At 57.1% G+C, this 20,044-nt stretch overlaps 1 protein-coding gene across 1 annotated transcript; it reads right to left on the bottom strand.

The window, feature by feature from the left end:
• Positions 1 to 359: 359 nt before the first annotated feature.
• Tead3 (TEA domain transcription factor 3) lies at positions 360 to 19,892 on the bottom strand. The gene is made up of 14 exons (XM_051152511.1): positions 19,874 to 19,892; positions 19,509 to 19,712; positions 9,052 to 9,303; positions 7,982 to 8,046; positions 3,952 to 4,014; positions 2,951 to 2,962; positions 2,354 to 2,491; positions 2,220 to 2,269; positions 1,925 to 1,986; positions 1,431 to 1,573; positions 1,126 to 1,299; positions 821 to 961; positions 584 to 736; positions 360 to 484 (listed from the first exon to the last, which is right to left on the bottom strand). The coding sequence occupies exons 1-14, from the start codon at positions 19,890 to 19,892 to the stop codon at positions 371 to 373; spliced, it is 1,590 nt and encodes a 529-aa protein (XP_051008468.1). The 3' UTR covers positions 360 to 370.
• Between the last annotated feature and the right edge of the window lie 152 nt (positions 19,893 to 20,044).

Genomic DNA, 20,044 nt, shown 5'->3' with positions numbered 1-20,044 from the left:
GTACCCTAGAAGGCACAAAGAAATGTGGGCCCTTCTCAACCCAGCTCCCAACCTGACACCCTGTACCAGGGCCTCCTTGCAAGCTGCCTCTCCAGCCTCCACCTGCCCATCGCACTCCCCTAGGGGACCAGCGACCATGCACTAAGCCCACAGGTGGAGCCTAGTCATCTGTGGGTCAGTGCCTGGGCAGGCCACCCCACCATGGAGCCGCCTTCTCTCCAGTAAAGCGCGGGACAGTGGCAGGGAGCGTGTGCTGGGGCCAGGGAGGCAGCCTGGGTCCCAGCCTGAAACCCACGGGTGGGCGAGCCTCCCAACCCACACCCGGGAGGCCAGGCAGGCAGGTGTGTGGAAGATGCCCATCAGGGGCGCACTAGTCTCTGACGAGCTTGTAGACATGGTGCTGTGCCCCATGCTCGCTGGTGGAGACTTCGAAGACGAAAGCAATGACAAGCAGAGTCTCCTGGGAGTCCCGACTTGTGACGACCTGTGGGGTCAGGGAGGAAGAGACCCAGGGACTCAGCCGAGCAGGGGCTGGGCGGGCTGGGCCTCTCCAGGCTGGCCTGCTCCCTGCCGGGCCTCGCACCTGCAGGATGGTGAAGTTCTCCAACACGCTGTTCATCATGTACTTCTCCGGCAGGTGCTTGAGCTTGTGGATGAAGTTAATCATGTATTCGCACATGGGTGAGCGGTGGATGCGGTACACGAAACGGCCGTTCTCCAGGCGGGCATACTCTGTCTGTGGGGTGGGGGACGCCACCGGGTGTCACAGGCCCGCCTGTGCCTGCCACTCACCACCCCCCGCCCCCAGGCCTCTGCTCACCTCCACTTTCTCTACCACCTGCTTGCCGAAGGAGCACACCTTGGTGGAGACGCTGATGGTCATGCTGTCCGCCGAGCTGTACTGCGAGCTGACCCCGTAGAAGGCCCCCGGGCCTTCCTGAACTGTGCTGTTGAGGTCAGCCTGTGGGAGGGCACCAAGCGCTGCAGGGGCTGGAGGCTAAAGCCTCCCGCTCCCCCACCTACCCAGCGGCCTGCAGGTCCCTCCCAGGGGCGCACTGGTCATGGGGGAGAGCGGGGGCAGGGAGCTGGGCGAGCTGCCCGGCTCGGGTTAAGAGGAGGCCTCACCCAGAACTTGACAAGGAAGAAGGCGTTCGGGGGCCCCTTCTCGTAGAGTTCCTTCAGCCCCCCCTTCTTCTCGGGGAACTTGTCGTAGATCTGGCGTACGTCCACCGCCTCCAGGGGCGGGTCTGAGAAGGCAGGGTTCGTCTGGCCGATGTGCACAAACAGGTGTTTGCTGTACTGTGGGGAGGGCCGAACCAGGGTCAGCCTGCAGGGGTTGAGCCCGCAGGCCCAAGGACCCCCAACGGCTAGGAAGGACCCTAAGCTGAAGGCTGGATCCCAGGCCAGTGTCTCCACCACCCCCACATTACCGTGTCGGGGTCCCGTTGCACCTCCATGAAGGCAGAATACTCCAGGAGGCGTAGTCGGGAGGAGGCGATGGTGCGGTCCTGCCACGCAGGCACAGAGGCAGTGGAGGCAGTGGCTGGGGGCAGCGGGGCCAGGGACTCATAACCTAAAAGGACAAGCCTTAGCTCATCTGCCCACGCGTAGGCTGCACCTTGGCTCACACTGGGTGGTGGTGTGCAGTGCACAGCCTACGCGTCAAGGAGGTGGTCCTTTAGAAGTCACGGGATGGTTGGTTTTGTGTGCCACTACTAATGTGTGTTTACACAGAAGGCAAAGCTGCAACCCCCTAGGGTGGAATTACAGGAGGATTTTGGTGTCTCTACCCCCCCTCAGAGAATAGAAACTTCTCAAAGCCCTACCGCTGCCACCCAACCCAGTACTAGTACACAGGTAGGTCCCAAATGGAAGGGCAGAAAACAGAGGCACCAGGCACTGGAGGGCCTGGTGGGACACTTACTGTTGAGTGTTGGAGGCAGGGGAGGCTGGATGGGGTAGGCAGGCTGTACAAAGGGCTTGATGCTGCAGACAGTAAGCAGGTTAGAGGTCCTCACTGCGGGTACCTTTCACCTGCCCCAGGCCCTCCCCCTCCAGCTGCGTTCTCAACTCTGAGGGCGCCTGGCTGCATCCCACAGCTGATGGCTATGCTCCCCTCCCCTCCACAAAAGATCATCTTCCGTGTGGCTGTCCGAGAGAGATGGGGTTCAGGAAGGGAAGAGGGGAGTGGACGCATGGAAGACACCGGCAATACTTACTCCTGAGAAGGTCCAGGCTGTTGTCCTAGCAGAGAGGGGCTGCCCCAGAACTGTGAACAAAGCTAGGGCCTCAGTACCCAGAAGCCCTTGCCACATCCCAGCCCACCCCAGCCCCAAGCCCAGCGCCCCCATACCCTTGAGGAGGTGGGGAAGACAGCCTGGGGCAGAGGGGAGGGTGGGCTGAACTTGTTCTGCAGGACGCTGGCGGAGACGATCTGTGCAGATGACATGGACGCCATGCTCTGGAGAGCTTTGTCCTTGGAGACCTGGTCCTGCGGGATGGATAGTGGTCACATCAGGCCACGGCCAGGCCCTTCAGGTAGGAATCCTAGCTCCAGCTCTACTGTGTGGGTTCAGTAGTGTCTACCCTCTCTGGGCTCCAGTCTCCTTTCTGGGCACAGGCCACAGTGTGAAACACTGTTTTATTCTGTGTCCCCCTCCCGCCACGGCGGTCCCTTGCAAACTTTGTGGGGATTGGTCCAGGATCTCCCTCATAACACTGAAATGCTGGGTGCCCGAGTCCTTTACATGGGACATTAAGTGTCTGCAAAGACAAACTGCATGTTCTGCCCAGATACTCACAATCACCCGTGACTTTTCTACAAAACCAAACTCAGTTCACAACTTCAGGGGCTTTGGCTTGGTTGAGCAGCACTTCACCACTGTGCCACCTCACTGCCCCTGTCACCCAAGTGCTCTCAAGCCCTCCCCAGGGGTACTCGGTTACTTACCAGGTTCATGGCCTGTGAAGGAGAAAGGGACAGAGGATTAGAAGATGCAGGGAGGGCTCTGTGGGGGAGGGGACATGTATTTTTGCAACCTCCCGCTACTTCTACCTCATGCTCTGGCTGTTAGTTCCCAGGGCAGCCAAAAGGCGGCTGGATTCCCTCCCTATCCCATGCCACCCAGGGGGTGCCCTGGCAAAGAGTGGATGATGGAGGTAAAAAAAAAAAAAAAAAAAGGACCATGGGTCTGTCCATCCCTCCTAGAATTGTGCCATAGGCTTTGGGGACTTAGAGGCAGGAAAAATGGGGGGCAGACCCAGAACCCCAGACTGAAGCTCTCAGCCAGTAACTGTCATCCCTCCCTCACTGAGCTGCCAGCCAATACCCATCATTCATAGCTTCCCTCAAGTCCCCAGGCCATTAGCAAGCAACAGTCAGGAAAAAAGAGCAAGGGGAACAGAGGAGAGGCAGGCTTGAGCAGTCCTCAGAAGCTGGCCTCAGCCGTTGGCCACCTGCTTGTCCAGTCCCCGGGCCTGTGGCCTGTGAAGCTTGACCGCCTATTTTTGTTCTGTTCCTGAGACAAGCGTCTCACTCTGTAGCCCTGGCTGTCCTGGAACTCAAATCTGCCTGCTTCTGCCTGAGTGCAGGGGTTAAAGTGCCACCATATTGGGCACCTAGGAGCTTTTGAACTTAACTGCTGTCACTTGTGTGTCTCAGACCCTCTCGGTCCCTCAGCCCTGTGCTGGGCCAAGTGGCAGGGGCCCATACCTTCAGCCTGGACTGACTCTCCCGAGATTTCCTCCTGGCTAGGACCTGCAAGTGACTAGAGACCTGCAGAGAAAGAAAGATCCAAGGACAGAAGAGAGAGGCAAGAACAGAGCTCAGGCCAGAAAGGTATAGAGGGCTGGAGGGCCGACTGAGGCAGAGGCCTACAGCGTGCAGAACAGGCGAGGCACCACGGAGGAGGCCCGGGAAGGGCCAGAGGCCCTGCCAGGCACCCGACATACCTTGATGCCAACCTGGTATTCCCGAACCTTCTTCCGAGCTAGAACCTGTATGTGGCTGGACACCTATGAGGTGCCCCGTGCCCCGCCACAAAGAAAAATACAGATGGTGAGGAGACACAGCCAGGACGGCCAAGGCGGAGCTAGCATCCAGCTCTCATCTCTGGGGGCCAAGGTCTCAGTGAGCACACACCTGTTGGGACTGCCCGTTCTGTTTCTCCTTGGCCTCAAGGCCCACCATGCCATGTTGTGTAGGTTGTTGATGGACCAGAGGCCCAGCCTGTGAGCTCTATGCTCAGGCGAGGGATGCACCTGCCCCAAAGGCTACATCGTTTCCCTCATGGAGTCCTCAACTCTGAGAATACCACACAGGCAAGACAGGGCTGCTTACTGAAGCCACAGCCACTCTTTTGTTTGTTTGTTTGTTTTTCAAGACAAGGGGTCTCTGTGTAGCCTTGGTTGTCCTGTAGTCACTTTGTAGACCAGGCCGGCCTCAAACTCACATCGATCTGCCTGCCTCTGCCTCCCGAGTGCTGGGATTAAAGGCATGCGCCACCACGCCCAGCTTTTTTTTTTTTTTTAAAAAGACGGGATCTCACTATGTAGCCTTGGCTGGAACATACTATATAGGCCAGGCTGGCCTGGAACTCACAGAGATCCATCTGCCTCTGACTCCCCAGTGCTGGGATTAAAAGCATGCGCCACAGCTTCTATCACAGGCCTCTCCACTGGCCTGTCTCCCCTGACTCTCAACCCGGCCTTGCCTGCCTTCCTCCCTCAGCTGCTGCACCAGACAGGCATGCCTGGGGATCTTCTTTGAAGGCTGCTTTCCCAGCAACCTGCCCCTTGCACACCCAAAGACCAAAGCTGAGCTAAACCCAGGCCAACAGTGACCAGCCTGTGTGACAGCCCTGGCATGGTCAGGAAGACACCATGGGGTACAGGACTCACAAGCCATCAAGGCTGCCCTACGGAAGTTGCTGTGGGGCTTGCTTTGAAAGTTTTGTTTTTGTTGTTTATTTCTTGGCTTTTCGAGACAAGGTTTCTCTGTGTAGTCTTGGCTCCCCTGGACTCGCTTGTAGACCAGGCTGGCCTTGAACTCACAAAGATCCACCTACCTCGGCCACCACCCCTGGCTGCTTTTTTTTTTTTTTTTGGTTTTTCGAGACAGGGTCTCTCTGTGTAGCCTTGGCCATCCTGGACTCACTTTGTAGACCAGGCTGGCCTCGAACTCACAGCGATTCGCCTGCCTCTGCCTCCCGAGTGCTGGGATTAAAGGCGTGCGCCACCACGCCCGGCTTTTTTTTTTTTTTTTTTTTAAGATTTATTTATTTATTTATTTTGAGATAGGGTCTCTCTGTGTAGCCTTGGCTATCCTGGACTCACTTTGTAGACCAGGCTGGCCTCGAACTCACAGCGATCCGCCTGCCTCTGCCTCCCGAGTGCTGGGATTAAAGGCGTGCGCCACCACGCCCGGCCCTAGATTTAATTATTTTTATTTACATTGGTGTTTTGCCTTGATTCCCTCAGGACTGCAGTTACAAACAGTTATGAGATGCCGTGTGGGTGCTGGGAATCGAACCTGAGTCCTCTGCGAGAGCAGCCAGTGCTCTTAACCACTGAGAGGGTCTTATTCCCATAGAGGAGCTGTTCTTGCTCTGAATGAAACCATGAGGTTAATGCCCACAGAACCCAGTAACACCCCCCCTAGCTGGGCCCCTGGAGTCCCACCTGATGCTGTGACAATGCTGACAGTCGCCAAACACTGACCTCTGACTTACAGATGACCCCATCAAAGCCCAGAAGCCTCAGCTATATATCCAGGGTCCCACAGCCAGAGGCAGAGCTAGTGTTCAAACCCAGGCTGCATGACTCTGGGGACCACTGGCTTTGTCTCCACGCTCTTCTCCCATGATTGCTTCAGCACCTTGGCACTGGGGACCACCTCCCCAAGGCCAGCTCAAACAGCTGCAAGTCACAGGGGCTCACTCCCAACAGTATGAAGGCATTGTTCCAGGCGCGATGGGACACACCTTCGATCCCTAGCACTTAGGAGGTAGAGGGGAGCCAGCCTGGGCTACATAGTTCAATGGGCGGGGGGGAGGGTGTCCCACTGCTACAAGTGATGGAGATATGGGCGCCAGTCCCCAGATGGCTGGCTCGCCCTATGCGGAGAGCCTAGCCAGGAGTAGGTGCAATGAGGAGTCAGAATGAGCCAGGATATGTGCCCAAGCTTTGGACAGCATGGGTTTGATTCAGAGTCTGAACCTAAAGACCCTCTGCCCCATCCCAGGGCTGACCAGAAGGTTCCCGAGACTATGCGTGTGGCAGTGGTGGCAGCAGCTGTGCTTACTGCTTTAGGTGGTCACGTATCAATTTACAGTTGCCAAGGAGCCAAGACTGGGAAACAAACTTCGCCCCGGGTAGAACAGATTATTGGAACATCAGACCGCATTGTCTGGTGGTCGGGATTGAGACGGGGGCCTTGCTCTGGAGCCTCACACTCAAGCATTGGGATTACAGCCATGTGCCACTCTATGACGGAGTTTGGGGTTCTTTTGTCTTTCGATACAGGTTTCCTCTGTGTAGCCTTGGCTGTCCTGGACTCACTTTATACACCAGGCTAGCCTCGAACTCAGTGATCCCTGACTGCCTCTGCCTCCCGAGTGCTGGGATTAAAGGCGTGAGCCACCACCGCCTGAAGTTCCGAGGACTGTCACAAGAGTTTGCCATAGGGACTCCCTGGGCCGCCAAGGGCTAGCATCACTAAATGCCCACTCTGGGCAGGGAGCCTCCCCTTAGGGCAAGTGGCGCCAGCGCTCTGGGGAAGAGGACTGGAGATTGAATCCCGAGCCCTGGAAGGGCTGGGCGGGGCATTGAGTCCACCCATTTCCTTGCCCCGCCCCCAGATCCAACTCCTCCAACTTGTTCCCCTCTGCCTGGTCACCCAGAAGGAAGGCTGTCACACACCCCCTCCAACCCCAGCACAGTGAATGCAGTCTGGGCTTCTACCTCCTGGTTGGCTTCCCAGACCCAGTGCCCTGGCAGCTTCTGGGGGGTGGGTGGCTCCGTCCCCCACAGCCGCCTCCACTCTGATTCCCCACTCCCTTTCTCCTGCTCCAGTAGGCTAGGTCTCCGGGACCAATGCAGACTCCATCTTCTCCTGGCTCAGTGACACAACAGGAGGCAGTAACCCCTCCTTTCCCAGTTTGATGTCAACTTGACACAAGCTAAGAGTCATTTAGGAAGAGGGAACCTCACTTGAGAAAAAAAACACCCCCATCAGCCTGGCCCATGGACAAGCCTGTGATGCATTTTCTTGATTGATGTGGGATGGACCAGCCCTTTCTGGACGGTTCTGCCCCCCAGGGAAACCAGCAGGCAAAGGCCGCAGGAAGCACCCACCCCTCCTGTACTTCAGCTCCTGCCTCCGGGTTCCTGCCCTGACTTCCCTGGGTGGTGGGCTGTTTTCTGGAAGTGTAAGGTGAAACAGAGCCTTGCCTTCCCAAGCTGGTTTTGGTCAGGGTCTTTTTTTTTGTTTTGTTTTTTTTTTTTTTTTTTTTGGTTTTTCGAGACAGGGTTTCTCTGTGTAGCCTTGGCTGTCCTGGACTCACTTTGTAGACCAGGCTGGCCTCGAACTCACAGCGATCCCCTTGCCTCTGCCTCCCGAGTGCTGGGATCAAAGGCGTGCGCCACCATTGGTCAGGGTCTTTACCACAGCAACGGGAACCTAAGTCACAGGTAGGCTATATGATGTCAACTACCACGTCACCTGGCAGCTTCATGGTGTGGGCTAACACAAGTGCAGCGGAGGGATTGCTACCATGCCTGATCTGAAACTTGACTCCCACACCTGCCACAGGCAGTTCCTGGCATCCTTCCTCCAGGCTACCCTCCAGCAGGCCAGCACTAGCTGTTTCGCTATTCCATTCCACTAGGCAAATGTCCACCTTCCTGACTGTCTAGCAGGCACTCTGGACTAAACCCAAGACACGCATGGATGGGGCGGCAGGGGTCAGGGCCATCTCCCTACCTGCTTTCTCGTCCTGGTCTTTCCAGTCCTCAACTTGATGTAGCGGGCAATCAGCTCATTTCGACCTAGTCAGAGGAAGAGAGACAGAGGGCAGAAGCCAGTGAGGACCAGGGCAGAACTGGGGGGCTGGACACCCCAACCCTCAGGACTTGGGGGAGGGCAAGGCCTACAGAAAAAGCAACACCTTGACAGGTTTCCTAGTCAACGTGGCCATCACTCTCTGCCAGCCTTGCTGGGGTGGGGGTGGGGTGGGGTGCGGGTCTCAGCCCACGTGTCCCCTATCTGTGAGCAGTTTTGTCTGGCTTCACCCTGGTCATGGGGGACCCTGGACAAGCCCTGTCCATTCTCTGGTGAAGGAAGACAGGAGATCTCTGATATGCCGCTTATCTCTGACAGCTTGAGTCAAGGTGTGTCCCTCACCCATATGGCATTGCCCAATCATCTCTAATCAGCACCAGAGACCCTCTTGGGGAGTAGGCTGTGCAAGATGGGTGCTGTCTAGACATACCACAGGGTGTATGTCAGCATCCAGGGTGTGTGCTCAGCCCCCCAACCTCTTGGCCTCCCCAGAACTGCCACATTCCCCAAATTCCTCCGCGATGACAGAACAGAGCCCCACTGCTCCTCCCTGCCCCGCCATCCCCTTGTCTAAAAATAGTCCTGCCCTGCCATTGTTGAGGGTGCAACGTGGGCAGGCGGCCTCACCCAGTGGAAGCACCCCTAGAACATCCTTCTGTCTCAAGAGTGGGGTTCAGGCATTAAGGACTGGCCTGTCCAGCCAGTGGGGCTGGCATTTCCCTGGACTGACCCAGTTTTCCAGACCCCCTGAGTCACCCCGAAACCTCCAGCCGGCAGGGCTAGGGAGAGGCGGGGTGCGTGTGGGCTGCGGCAGGCCTGTTTGCGAGGTGCAGCTGGAGGAGGCCCCAGACACACGCAGCCAGAGCGCGCCCAGACTCGCCCGCCGGGCAGGCGGCCAGGGTTCCCCCAACCAACCGGTCTGGCAGGGGACAGAAGAGCAGGGGGCGGGGCCAGCGGGTGGGGCCCCGCCCACCCCTGCCAGCCACACTCACCGTACATCTTTCCCTCATCTGACAGGATGATCTTGCGCCGGCCGCAGGGCGGGTAGATGGCCAGGGCCTCCTGGAAGCTCTGTTCGATGTCCGGGCTCCACACTCCCTCGGCATCGTTGTCCAACCCCTTGTCCAGGCCTTCGGACCCATCTTCCCGGGCCTCCCCGGGACTGCTGTTGTTGGTCCAGCTGTTGGCCGCTATTGTGCTGGTTGCTCTGGGCTCTGGGCCTGAGCCCCCTGGATAGCCTGTGCCTAGGCAAGCAGATGCCAAGGGTTACGGCACGCTTTCCCCATCCCGGGGGCCACACTCAGTGCTCCCCACACCAGGGACCGCTGATCCAGGCTGGATGGAGCTGAGGTTAAGCCTGTTTAGAGCTGTGTGACCTGGATGGGTTAGTGTCCCTCTCTGTGCAGGGGTTCAATAAAAAGTCAAAACCATCTCCAGGAAGGGAGAACTGGTGAAGATGGTTAAGAGTCGAGGGTCCCCGGCTGGAGAGATGGCTCACAGGTTAAGAGCACTGTCTGCCCTTCCAGAGGTCCTGAGTTCAATTCCCAGCAACCACATGGTGGCTCACAACCATCTACACTGGGGTCTGATGCCTCTTCTGGCCTGCAGGTGCCCATGCAGACAGAGCATTCATGCATAAAACAAATCTTCCCCAAAAAAGCAGAGGGCCCCAGTTCTATTCCCAACACCCATGTCCAACAGCTACCAACCTCTGGCCCTATCAGGTAACTGCATACCACACATACACAAAAATAAAAAACAAACCTGTTTTAAGACTAAAAAGATCTGCTTGCATTACAAGGGTTAAAAAAACAAGGCTGGAGGCCAGGTGTGGTGGTGGACACCTGTAATCCCAGCACTCTGGAGGCAGAGGCAAGCGGCTAGCTATGAGTTCAAGGCCAGCCAGATCTACAGCAAGCCCAGAACAGCCAAGGCTACACAGAAAAACCCTGTCCCAGAAACAAACAAAACCCAAACCAAAAATTAACAAAATTTATTTTAAAAGCCAGGCTGGAAACACCAAAAAATAATAATACTGGTGCTGGCTGTGGTGACGCACTCCTGTGATCCCAGTGCTGGATGGCTGAGGCAGGAGGATCAGGAGGAGTTCAGCCTCCCCTACCACACAGGACTTCTGGGGTTCTGGGCGGGCCAGCCTGAAGTACAATGACACCTTTACCTTTCTTGTCCCCCACAAAAGAGAGGGGGCGACAAGATGGGTCAGCTAGTAAGAGCATCTGCCTGATGAGTGTGTAGGAGCCACACCGAGGGCGGAGAGAGCCGACCCCTGCAAGCTGTCCCTGACTGCCACACACAGGCACAGACACACACGCACACGCACACATTGTAATGAAAAAGGTAAAAACGGACCTGGAGAGATGGTTCAACAGTTAAAAAGCACTGTCTGCTCTTTCAGAGGACAAGGGTTCAACTCCCAGCACTCACATGGCCCCTCATGACTGTCTCTAAGTCCAGTTACAGGGGATCTGACACCCGTCACACAGACATGCAGGCAAAACACCAGTGCACATGAAATAAGAATAAATTAAAAGCTGGGGGCAGTGGCGTATGCTTGTAATCCCAGCACTCTGGGAGGCAGAGGCAGGTGGAGCACCGTGAACTCAAAGCCAGCCTCATCTACAAAGTGAGTCCAAGGACAGCCAGGGCTGCAGAGAAGCCCTGTCTCAAAAAATTACAAAAACGGGGCTGGAGAGATGGCTCAGTGGTTAAGAGCACTGCCTGCTCTTCCAAAGGACCCGGGTTCAATTCCCAGTACCCACACGGCAGCTGACAACTGTCTGTAACTCTAAGATCTGACACCCTCACACATAAGTTAAAATTAAGTAAAAAAATTTTTTTAAATTACAAAGCAAAAACAAAACCTCCGGAAGGTGGTGGTGCATGCTTGTAATCCCAGCACTTGGAAGGCAGAGGCAGACAGATTTCTGTGAGTTCAAGGCTAGCCTGGTCTACAGAGTGAGTTCCAGGACAGCTAGAGCTGTTACACAGAGAAACCCTGTCTCAAAACACCAAATAAACAAAATAAGAAACAAAAAGTAACGGAGGAGAAATCTCCTTGATCTCAGACTACCATAGTGCAATCAACAGGTGCTGCACACTTGGGAGGCCAAGCCAGGAGGGCTGCAAAGTTCAACGTTCAGTCTGGACTGCACTGGAAGACCCTGACTCAAACACAGCTTAAAAACCTTCTGAGATGCAAAAACCGGGCATGGTGGCGCACGCCTTTAATCCCAGCACTCGGGAGGCAGAGGCAGGCAGATCGCTGTGAGTTCCAGGCCAGCCTGGTCTACAAAGCAAGTCCAGGATGACCAAGGCTACACAGAGAAACCCTGTCTCGAAAAACCAACCAACCAACCAAACAAACAAACAAAAACCTTCTGAGATGCCTGGGGTTCACGGCAGAAGTTCAAGGGCATTCCCAGCAAACTGAGCCCAGCCTGGGTTACGTGAGGGCTGCCCCCACAGGGCACATGCATACCTATCTGGTCAGCCTCTACACAGGCAGACATGGAGGGTGTTTACTCATAGCAAGAGTGCAGAGGCCTCGGCTGCCCGGGGAGCTCTGAAGAGCTCCAGCCAGGGCTTTCAGGGCAGCCCTGCTGTGACAGGAGACTGCTCTCTCACCTTCTGCACAGAGGACCTCAGCATGGGCCAGGCGCTGCCCTGGGAGTGGCCACGCTCAGGCCAGCAAGAGGTGCAGCCAGCAGCCCGGCTCTGCCTGTCCAGTCTCCATCTACTTCCTGTTCTCATGCCTCCTCCACCCCACAGCAGCCCTGGCCTGGCCTACATAGCTGTGAATGGAGGGGTACCCTTTCTGTGCCCCACAAACAGCCCCGACGCATCTCACACCTCCAGCAACCCCACAATACCAGAATCTGAAGCCAGAATTCTGGGGGCTCTTGATGAACTTTGCTCTGGGCAAACAAGCGTACAGAGGGGCTGCCTCAAAAACCAAAACAGAAGAATGCTGCCTGAACTAATGTTAAGCTCGGAGTTCATTTTATGTATCTTATATTAGAGACAGTAGCTGGCCATCCCACCTGCCTCGGCCTCCCAGGCGGAATATCAGGCATATAGATGCACCTGCACATAGTTCTAGACATCAGGTTTAGACTTAATATTTCTAGCAGTGGAACCTGCCATATGCCAGGCACAGTTTGGGGATTTTGTACAATGACTCACCCAATTTTCATAGTAATCCTTTGGGGTATTAGTATTTATTATTATTATTATTATTACTATTATTATTATTATTATATTTTATTTTATTTTTGTTTGGTTGGTTGGTTGGTTTTGGTTTTTGGTTTTTTGAGACAGGGTTTCTCTGTGTAGCCCTGCCTGTCCTGGACTCGCTTTATAGACCAGGCTGGCCTTGAACTCACAGAGATCCACCTGCCTCTGCCTCTCAAGTGCTGGGATTAAAGGTGTGCTGGGGTACTATTATTAATCCTACTTTGTGCATGAGAAAAGCCAAGGAACAGAGAAGTTAAACAACTTCCTCAAGGGACACACGGCAAGTAACTGACAGAACTGGGTTTCGAACAGAGTAACTGGCTGGTGGCAGAGATGGGGGCCAGGGTTCAAGGGGAGAAGAGAGGCCCCCCGCTGCTCACGTAGGCAAGAAAAAGCAGTGAAACCCACCGCCTGGATAGGAAAAGGAGGTCTAGGCCACTATGCCCCCTCTGCTCCAGCGGCTGTAACAATTTTAAAGGCCCCACACCACTACACAAGACCAGCCATTCTGGTGGCTTCTGCGACACCCAAGAGTATCTCTCTCTGGTTCTCTGTAGCCAGTGGGCAGCAAGAGTCAGTCACTTCTGTTGGAGCCTCTCCTTCACCTCAAGATCAGAAGAACCTGGGCATGGTACTGTGCTAGCTGGGGGAGGGGGGCAATGGGGGAGCAGTTAGCCTCCCCAGGTATGATCTGACGGTGAACAGAGCAGTCAGACCAGCCTGAAGGCCCACAGCCTCCGATGGTACAGCCAGACTCAGTGCATGGCGGGGGGGGGGGGGGGGGGGTCGCGGACTGGCAGCCTGACTTCTGAGGAAACTTTCTGGCCTCCCCCAAGTCTCTGGCTGCTCCCCCTCATCCAGGCCGTGCCCCCCCTCCTGGGTGATGTCAGTCCTGCCCCGCCTCCTGAGGGAGCATGTGGCCAAATATGGCGAACAGAGCAGCGCGGGGAGCTGGGACAGACTGGGGGATGGGGCAGCCCCTGGCTGGGATCTCGGATAGCTGGGGAGGGGAAAGGGCATGGGGGGTGTCAAAAAGTAGGGACCCTAAAATACATACCCTACATGGCTCCTGGGCCCACACAAGTGGCATAAATGGCACCCCTAAAACAGCCTCACACAGCAGCACATACGTGCAATGCTGGGGCCATTCCAAAGAGACATCCCTCAGGAGGAGTGGGAGGCTACAGAGGTGATCACAGCTGCCCTTCCAGGGTTATTATGGTGGGTAAATGACGACACAGCCAGAGTGTGGGTGCTCACCCCCAAGTCCCCCAGGGGCTGCCTTACTGGGGCAGGTGGGTGAGAGCCATGAACGCCCCCCAGAGACAACCTCCACCTGTAGGCCGTGTTCTGAGAAGAACAGAGGGCCAGGGAGTAAATGTGCCCAGAGGAAAGGACCACAGGGTCCCAGGAGTCACCCAGCAGGAGTCAGACAAGAGTGAACTTGGGAGGGAACAGAGAGCGCAGGTGCCAGACAGCCCGCTCCCCAGGCAGGGACCCCCATCTAGGGTGGGAGGAGGGAGGGTAACCCACCCACACCCAGCAAAGACACAGGGATGGGCTCAGGACACCCAGCTAAGGAGGTGGGACCCATAGGGACACCGCAGGAGGAAGTAAGGGGCTGTGAGCTAGTGCTGAGCAAGGGACAGAACGCGGAGAGAGAGAAGGGAGGGGGGAGAGGCGGGGTGGGCCTGGCTCAGCTCCTCCCCCCACAGACCCTCTCCCTCAAGCCAGAGTTTCCCCCCCCCCCCCCGTGGTCTCTCCCTTAGCCGGCAGGCCAGTCACACCTGCCTCCTCCCGTTCGCCATACCCTTCAGCCTGAGGAGTCAGAAGGTGCCTCTGGCCAGTGATGAGGAAGGGGACCAGAAGGCCCGAGGAGATAAGAGCCTTGGCTGCCCACTCCCAGCCCCGGGGCCAGTTCTTCGGGCAGAACTGGCCAGACAGCTCTCAGTGGAGGCAGGAATTGGGCGGCTGCGAAGGCCCTGGCCTCTCCAGACCACCACCCCAGGGGGTCCCTCTGAAGGAGGTTAAGCCAAGCTTGGGCGAAGGCTCCCGGGGGGAGCTGGTGCCCTGGTGGGCGCACAGCAGAGACGGCAAGCGTTGTCAGGTGGCACTTTGCTGTTTCCCAGGGGTGCAGAAGCTGAGGGGTGCTGGCCCTGCGGCCAGCAGCTACCTGGCCTCCAGAGACCTGGGTCCCCCAAGTGCTTCCTGGAACAATAACCCCAATGAGGGCATATCAGTGGGCCCTCCTGCGCTCCACCCCGCGGGGCCTCCCCACCCCCCTAGCCTTGCTTTCCTCTACCCCACCCCCACCGCAGCCAGCTGTTCTCCAGCTGCCAGAGGCTCCCACCCTTCAAGTGGCCAAGTTCTGGTTGGGACCAGAATGGGCCAGGGGGAAGGGGGAAGGGGGAGGGACGCTCTATGCCTTCCCCACCTCCAGTCTAAGGACCCGGGAGGGACTAGCCAAGTAGCCACACCCTGCCAGGCTGGGGAGGGAGGACCCTCTCCCTTTCTCCACAGGAGGGAGTAATTTACAGGCCCACTGGTGGGGGCGGGGCCTCCCCTCTCCCGCACACTAATGTGCTTCCAATTTGAGAACCATGGTCCCCACCCCTCTCCCCAACCTCTAGGAGCCCCGGCTGGAAACAGACCCCTCCTCAGAGACATCCCCCCCCCACGCCCCGGCCCCTCCGCCGGCCTGGGCTCCTCCAGACTGAACTGACCAGCCCCAGGATGAATCCCAAGCCGTCTCCAGGGTCTATGTGTTGAGGGAACCTCAGAGACACAGTGGGAACAGACGGAGGGATAACCTGGGAAACTGGGCTCTCACAAAGTCCCTATCTACCCCACCCAGGTCACCCACTGGACTCCCAGCAGTAAGCAAAGCCTTCTGAGTCAGTGTCCCTGCAAATCCTCTCAATGGAGGCACAGCTGAAGTACGCTGTAGCCTCCTGGTTTGGTGGTGGTGTTGGGTTTTTTTTATTTTGGTTTTGTTTTTTCCAGACAGGGTTTCTCTGTGGTAACAGGGCTGGCTGTCCTAGACTCGCTTTGTAGACCAGGCTGGCCTCGAACTCACAGCCATCCACTTGCCTCTGCCTCCCGAGTGTTGGGATTAAAGGCGCGCTCCACCACGCCCAGCTAGCCCCCCCCCCCCGTTTAAAAAAAAATGTATAGATATATATTCACAGTTTTATCATTTACTCATGTGTGTGGGTATGACCACGGAGAGGCCACTGTGTGGAGGTCAGGGGACAAACTGGTGGGAGACAAGTCCCTCCTTCCAGCACATAGGTGCTGAGAATTGAACTCTGGTCCTTAGGCTTGGCAACAAGCACCCTTCCCTGCCGAGCCATCTCACTGAGCCCGCCACCCTTTCTTATAAAGAGGGTCTTCACTGCAGGAACGCAGGCTATACTGGAACTTGTGGTCCTCCCAAGTGTTGGGGTTTACAGAGAGGAGGAAAGATTCAGGTTAGGGTTTTGTATATTTATGATACAAATGTATCATTTTAACTACTTTTTTTTTTCCTTACTGGGTTCTGATATAAAGTCTCACTTTGTAGCTCTAGCTGGCCTTGAACTTACTATCCTAACACCTCAGCCTCCCATGTGTCGAGAACTTCAAGTGAGAAAAAAAAAATCCCTCATGGGATCCGGCTGCGCTCACTTTGCAGCCCAGGTGGTCCTGGCTTCTATAGCTTCTCTCTTAAGGTTTCTACTTTGATTTTTGAGACAAAGTATCTCTGGTTGTGCTAGAACCTGGTCACACCCAGCTTGACAGTATCTTTTTCAAGGTCTTCCAGGTAGATGTCACATGCATTGGGGTCACAGGCCCCCACACCCTGTGTGGCATAGCCCTGAGGATGTCACCCACACAAGCCGAGACAGTGACCACCCACGGAGTCGCTCTCAGTCACACCCCAGTTTCTCACACAGGGAGCCACAGGCTCTGGCTGGCTCTCCCAGGCCATCTCATACATATAGGGTGTATATACTGTGCTCAGCTCCACACTGCACCCTCATACACATCGGTGGCAGAGGATCCTGTCATCGTGCTCCCGTGCAGTGTCATGAACAGTCACACAGACAAACCCAAAGCCACCTCACACATCATTTCACAACTGACAAGAGAAGTGGCCACACCATGGCCTGACAGGTTACATGGAATCCCCTTCATATAGAACATAGCATCACACACAGCCCTCACACAGCCGGCGTGCCCACAGACACATAAATCTTTTTCACAACCACCCCAGTGTGTTACCCAGCAACAGAATATCATTCGAAGCCAGGCGGTGGTGGCACACGCCTTTAATCCCAGCACTAGGGAGGCAGAGGCAGGCGGATCTCTGTGAGTTCGAGGCCAGCCTGGTCTACAGAGCGAGTTCCAGGACAGCCAAGGCTACACAGAGAAACCCTGTCTTGAAAAAAATCAAAAACAAAACCAAACCAAAACCCCTCAAAAAGAATGTCATTCTCTCTCTCTCTCTCTCTCTCTCTCTCTCTCTCTCTCTCTCTCTCTCTCACACACACACACACACACACACACACACACACACACACACACACACAGATTCTCACAGGCTCTCTCTTTGCACCATGCGGGTCCTGGACACTGAACTCAAGTCTGCAGTTGAAGACAAACACTTCTACCGTCTGAGCCATCTCACCCGCCCAAGTTCTCAGCTTCTCTCATGACCACGCCGCTGGAGAGCGTCACAGTGGCTCCTGCGCACACATCACCATAGACGGCTTTTCTCACATGTGGTTATAAAGGCTGGGCCCCTTCCCACTGCACAGTGTGTCCCACACTCATCCCCTAAGCTCAGACCCAGTCACACACAGCTGCTCTCTCATTTCCCCCCTATCACTTCCTGTCCTTTCAGGCCTGGCAGGGAGTCCAGGAAACAATCAACACTCTAGGAAACCCCAGGGGCTTTGGGGATCTGGATCCCCATTCTCTGACCTTAGCCCTCTCTTCCCCCCTAGAGGGTCTGGAGCAAGCAGTGAGCGCAGGGAGGACAGTGAACTGCTGACCGCCAGCTTTAACCAGACAGGCTCGGGCTGGGGACCCTAGGGCTGCCACAACTCCTGCAACCCACAGGGACCTCCTAGGAGTGTTAGAACACTGTGGCAGTCAGGCCCTCACAGTCCCTGGTTCCCTCTGCCACTCTGCAGGCCGGGAGTCCTTTCACCCCACCCTCCAACCCTCCGCTCCTTGTATCCACTGAGGACAGGACTGGCGATGGCTTCTGTTCCAACAGAGGCTCCTACATAGAGCCTTAGGCACCCTGAAAGGCTCTAGGACCATCCAATGACCTCGGAACCCCACTTACAAGGGCACGCACCCACAACTCCACAGTCTCCCTGTCCCATCACACTTGCTTCAGGTCCCCTCTCACCCCTCCCAGACTCTGCCCCCACCCCCATGCCTCCTTGCACCATCTGGGGCTACCCACTCACCTCTCCAGACCCCTCCAAGTCCAGCATCCACAATGGGAGGAGCCTGAAGGCAGCAGCAGCCACCAGGACAAACCTCTGAGCACTCTAAAGAGTCACCAACACAGCTGGTGACCCAGAGACCTTTCTGCGGACCTCCACGGAGGGAGCCGTCTCTTCAAGTGTATTTCTTTCTCCCACCAGCATAACGGGTTAGGGTGTGAAAATTCAGTGACTGGGTGCTTTGGATAGACACACTACTCATCTATGTGTGGACACACAGTCAAAGCTTTCCTGCCAGCCACTGACCATTCTGTTCCACAAACCCCAGCCCCAAAGTGCTAATTAGCATTAATTACAGTCCCCTCCCTGGGGGGTGGGGAAGGCCTGGCTTCCAGCCCCTCCCTGAGGAGGGGGTTTCTGGTCCTGTACCCATTCTTTGCCCACGGAGTGAGTAGACAACCCCCCCATCCTTCCCACGAAGGAGTGAAACCCACGAAAAACAATGTGGAAGACGTGAGCGGGAAGGGAAGACCAGCCGCTCCGAAGAGGTGTGGGGAAGGGAGTCTCCCAAGGAGATGGGGGGAGGGGGGAACTAGAAAGGGCAGAGCCATAGTCTCCCTATATTTCCAACTTCTACCTGTTTTCCCTCCTGGGCCCAGGCGGTAGCATCCCGAAGCCGGGGTGTGTGTGTTTGGGGTATCCCAGACCCCAGCACTGAGGCGGAATCTCCGGGAGCGCGAGTACACGGAGCCACCATGGACACCAGCCCCTCAAAGCTGTGTCCAGACCCCACCCCCATCCACCGGGCTGGGCTGCAAGTCCAGGCCTGATCTGGTTCTGCCTCTACCTGGATAGCTCGAGATACAGAGGGACACAGGCCCTGAGAAGCTCGGCCCCAGGCCCTGTTCCCCTTGCTGTTTAGAATCTAAGCCCTCAATCGGGGGGCCCCTATTAGGGATGGGGGTGGTGAGGAGGGGCTTCAGTGACAGTGCCCCAGGGCCTGTGGGGCTAGAAAACAGAGCCACACCAGCAGTCGGGTCTCCTTTCCCAGGCAGGAATAAAGGCGTGACAGACAACGGCGAGAACTCGAGTGGGAAAGGAAGACCGGCCGCCCTCAATTGCCTTAACAAGCTCTCGGGAGAAGTGAGGGGAAGGCCCCAAATCCAGCCGCGACCCGAGCAAGGCTCCGGGAGCTCAAAGCTGGGACTCTGAAGCCCTCGCCCCGACGCGGGCAGAATTGGAGGGGACGGGACAGGCGTCCCACCACCACCCTTGGGTGCGCACTCGCTCCGGGCTCACAGTGTGGCTTCCCGAAGCCCGGCCGAGTCCCAGTGCAGCGGCGAGTAGCGCGCACACCGACGCGCCCTGGCCAAGGCCTGCGTGGAGCCCGGGCCCGCCAGCTCTCGGAGTCCAAAGGGCACCCCGGATACGAGTCCCCGCGGCAGGCACTCCAAGCCCGCGGCTCCGGGCGCACACCCCGGCACACGGCGGGGCCAGGCCCGGGCACCCGGGACACTCTTCCCAGCCTTCGGGTCGCGGGAAGGGGGGGGGGGGAGAGGTGGGGGGTGGGCGGGGCTTCCCGGAGAGCGTCTCCCCCCTTCCCTCCAAACTTCCCGGCACCCAAGTCCTGGGCTCGGGCTCAGACTGGACAATAACTCAGAGCCCCTAGAGTGTCCCGGGTCCCCGCCATCCAGAAGCCACCCGAGCAGTCACCTCTGCGCGCGAGGCCTCCGAGTTGCGTCCCCCGGGCTTACCTGCTCCGAGCTCCGGGGGGCGCTCCGCCGGGCCGCTCCGCTGGGCCCAAGGGAGTAGTGAGGGGGGCCGGGAAGGGGGGTCGTGGGCAGGGGGATGGCCGGAATGTACGGAATGAGCCCGGCCGGAGCGGGAGGTGCTGGGCGCGGAGGAGGGAGCGAGCGGGACGGAAAGTTTGTGTTGAGGAGCCGGGCGGGGGGTGGGGGCTGCGGGCAGGAGGGGCGGGTCCGGTAGGCGGGAGCAGTGTTGGGCGGGTCCATGGGTGGGCGGTGTTTGGGGGCGTGGTCTAAGGCGGGCCTGGGCCTGCTGTCTCTCTGACCACCCAGCCCCAGGAACGCCCGTCACTGCGGATCACCTTCCCGCGTACCCCACTTCTCGTTCTCCATCTTAGAGTCTCCACCTCCCCTATGCTATTCGGTTTGGGGTACCCCGCTGAATCTTGGGGATCAGGCCTGGGGCGGAGCCAAAAGTGAGCTCTGCCCACTGGGCTGGACTCCCGGAGGTGTCGAGGGTCCTAAGGAACCCTCCGGCGCATCCA

Source organism: Acomys russatus, chromosome 11, assembly GCF_903995435.1.
Source record: "Acomys russatus chromosome 11, mAcoRus1.1, whole genome shotgun sequence".
In the NCBI taxonomy this organism is placed as follows: Eukaryota; Metazoa; Chordata; class Mammalia; order Rodentia; family Muridae; genus Acomys; species Acomys russatus.
Note: the sequence above shows the minus strand (reverse complement) of the source record. Positions and strands in the feature narration are given on the sequence as shown.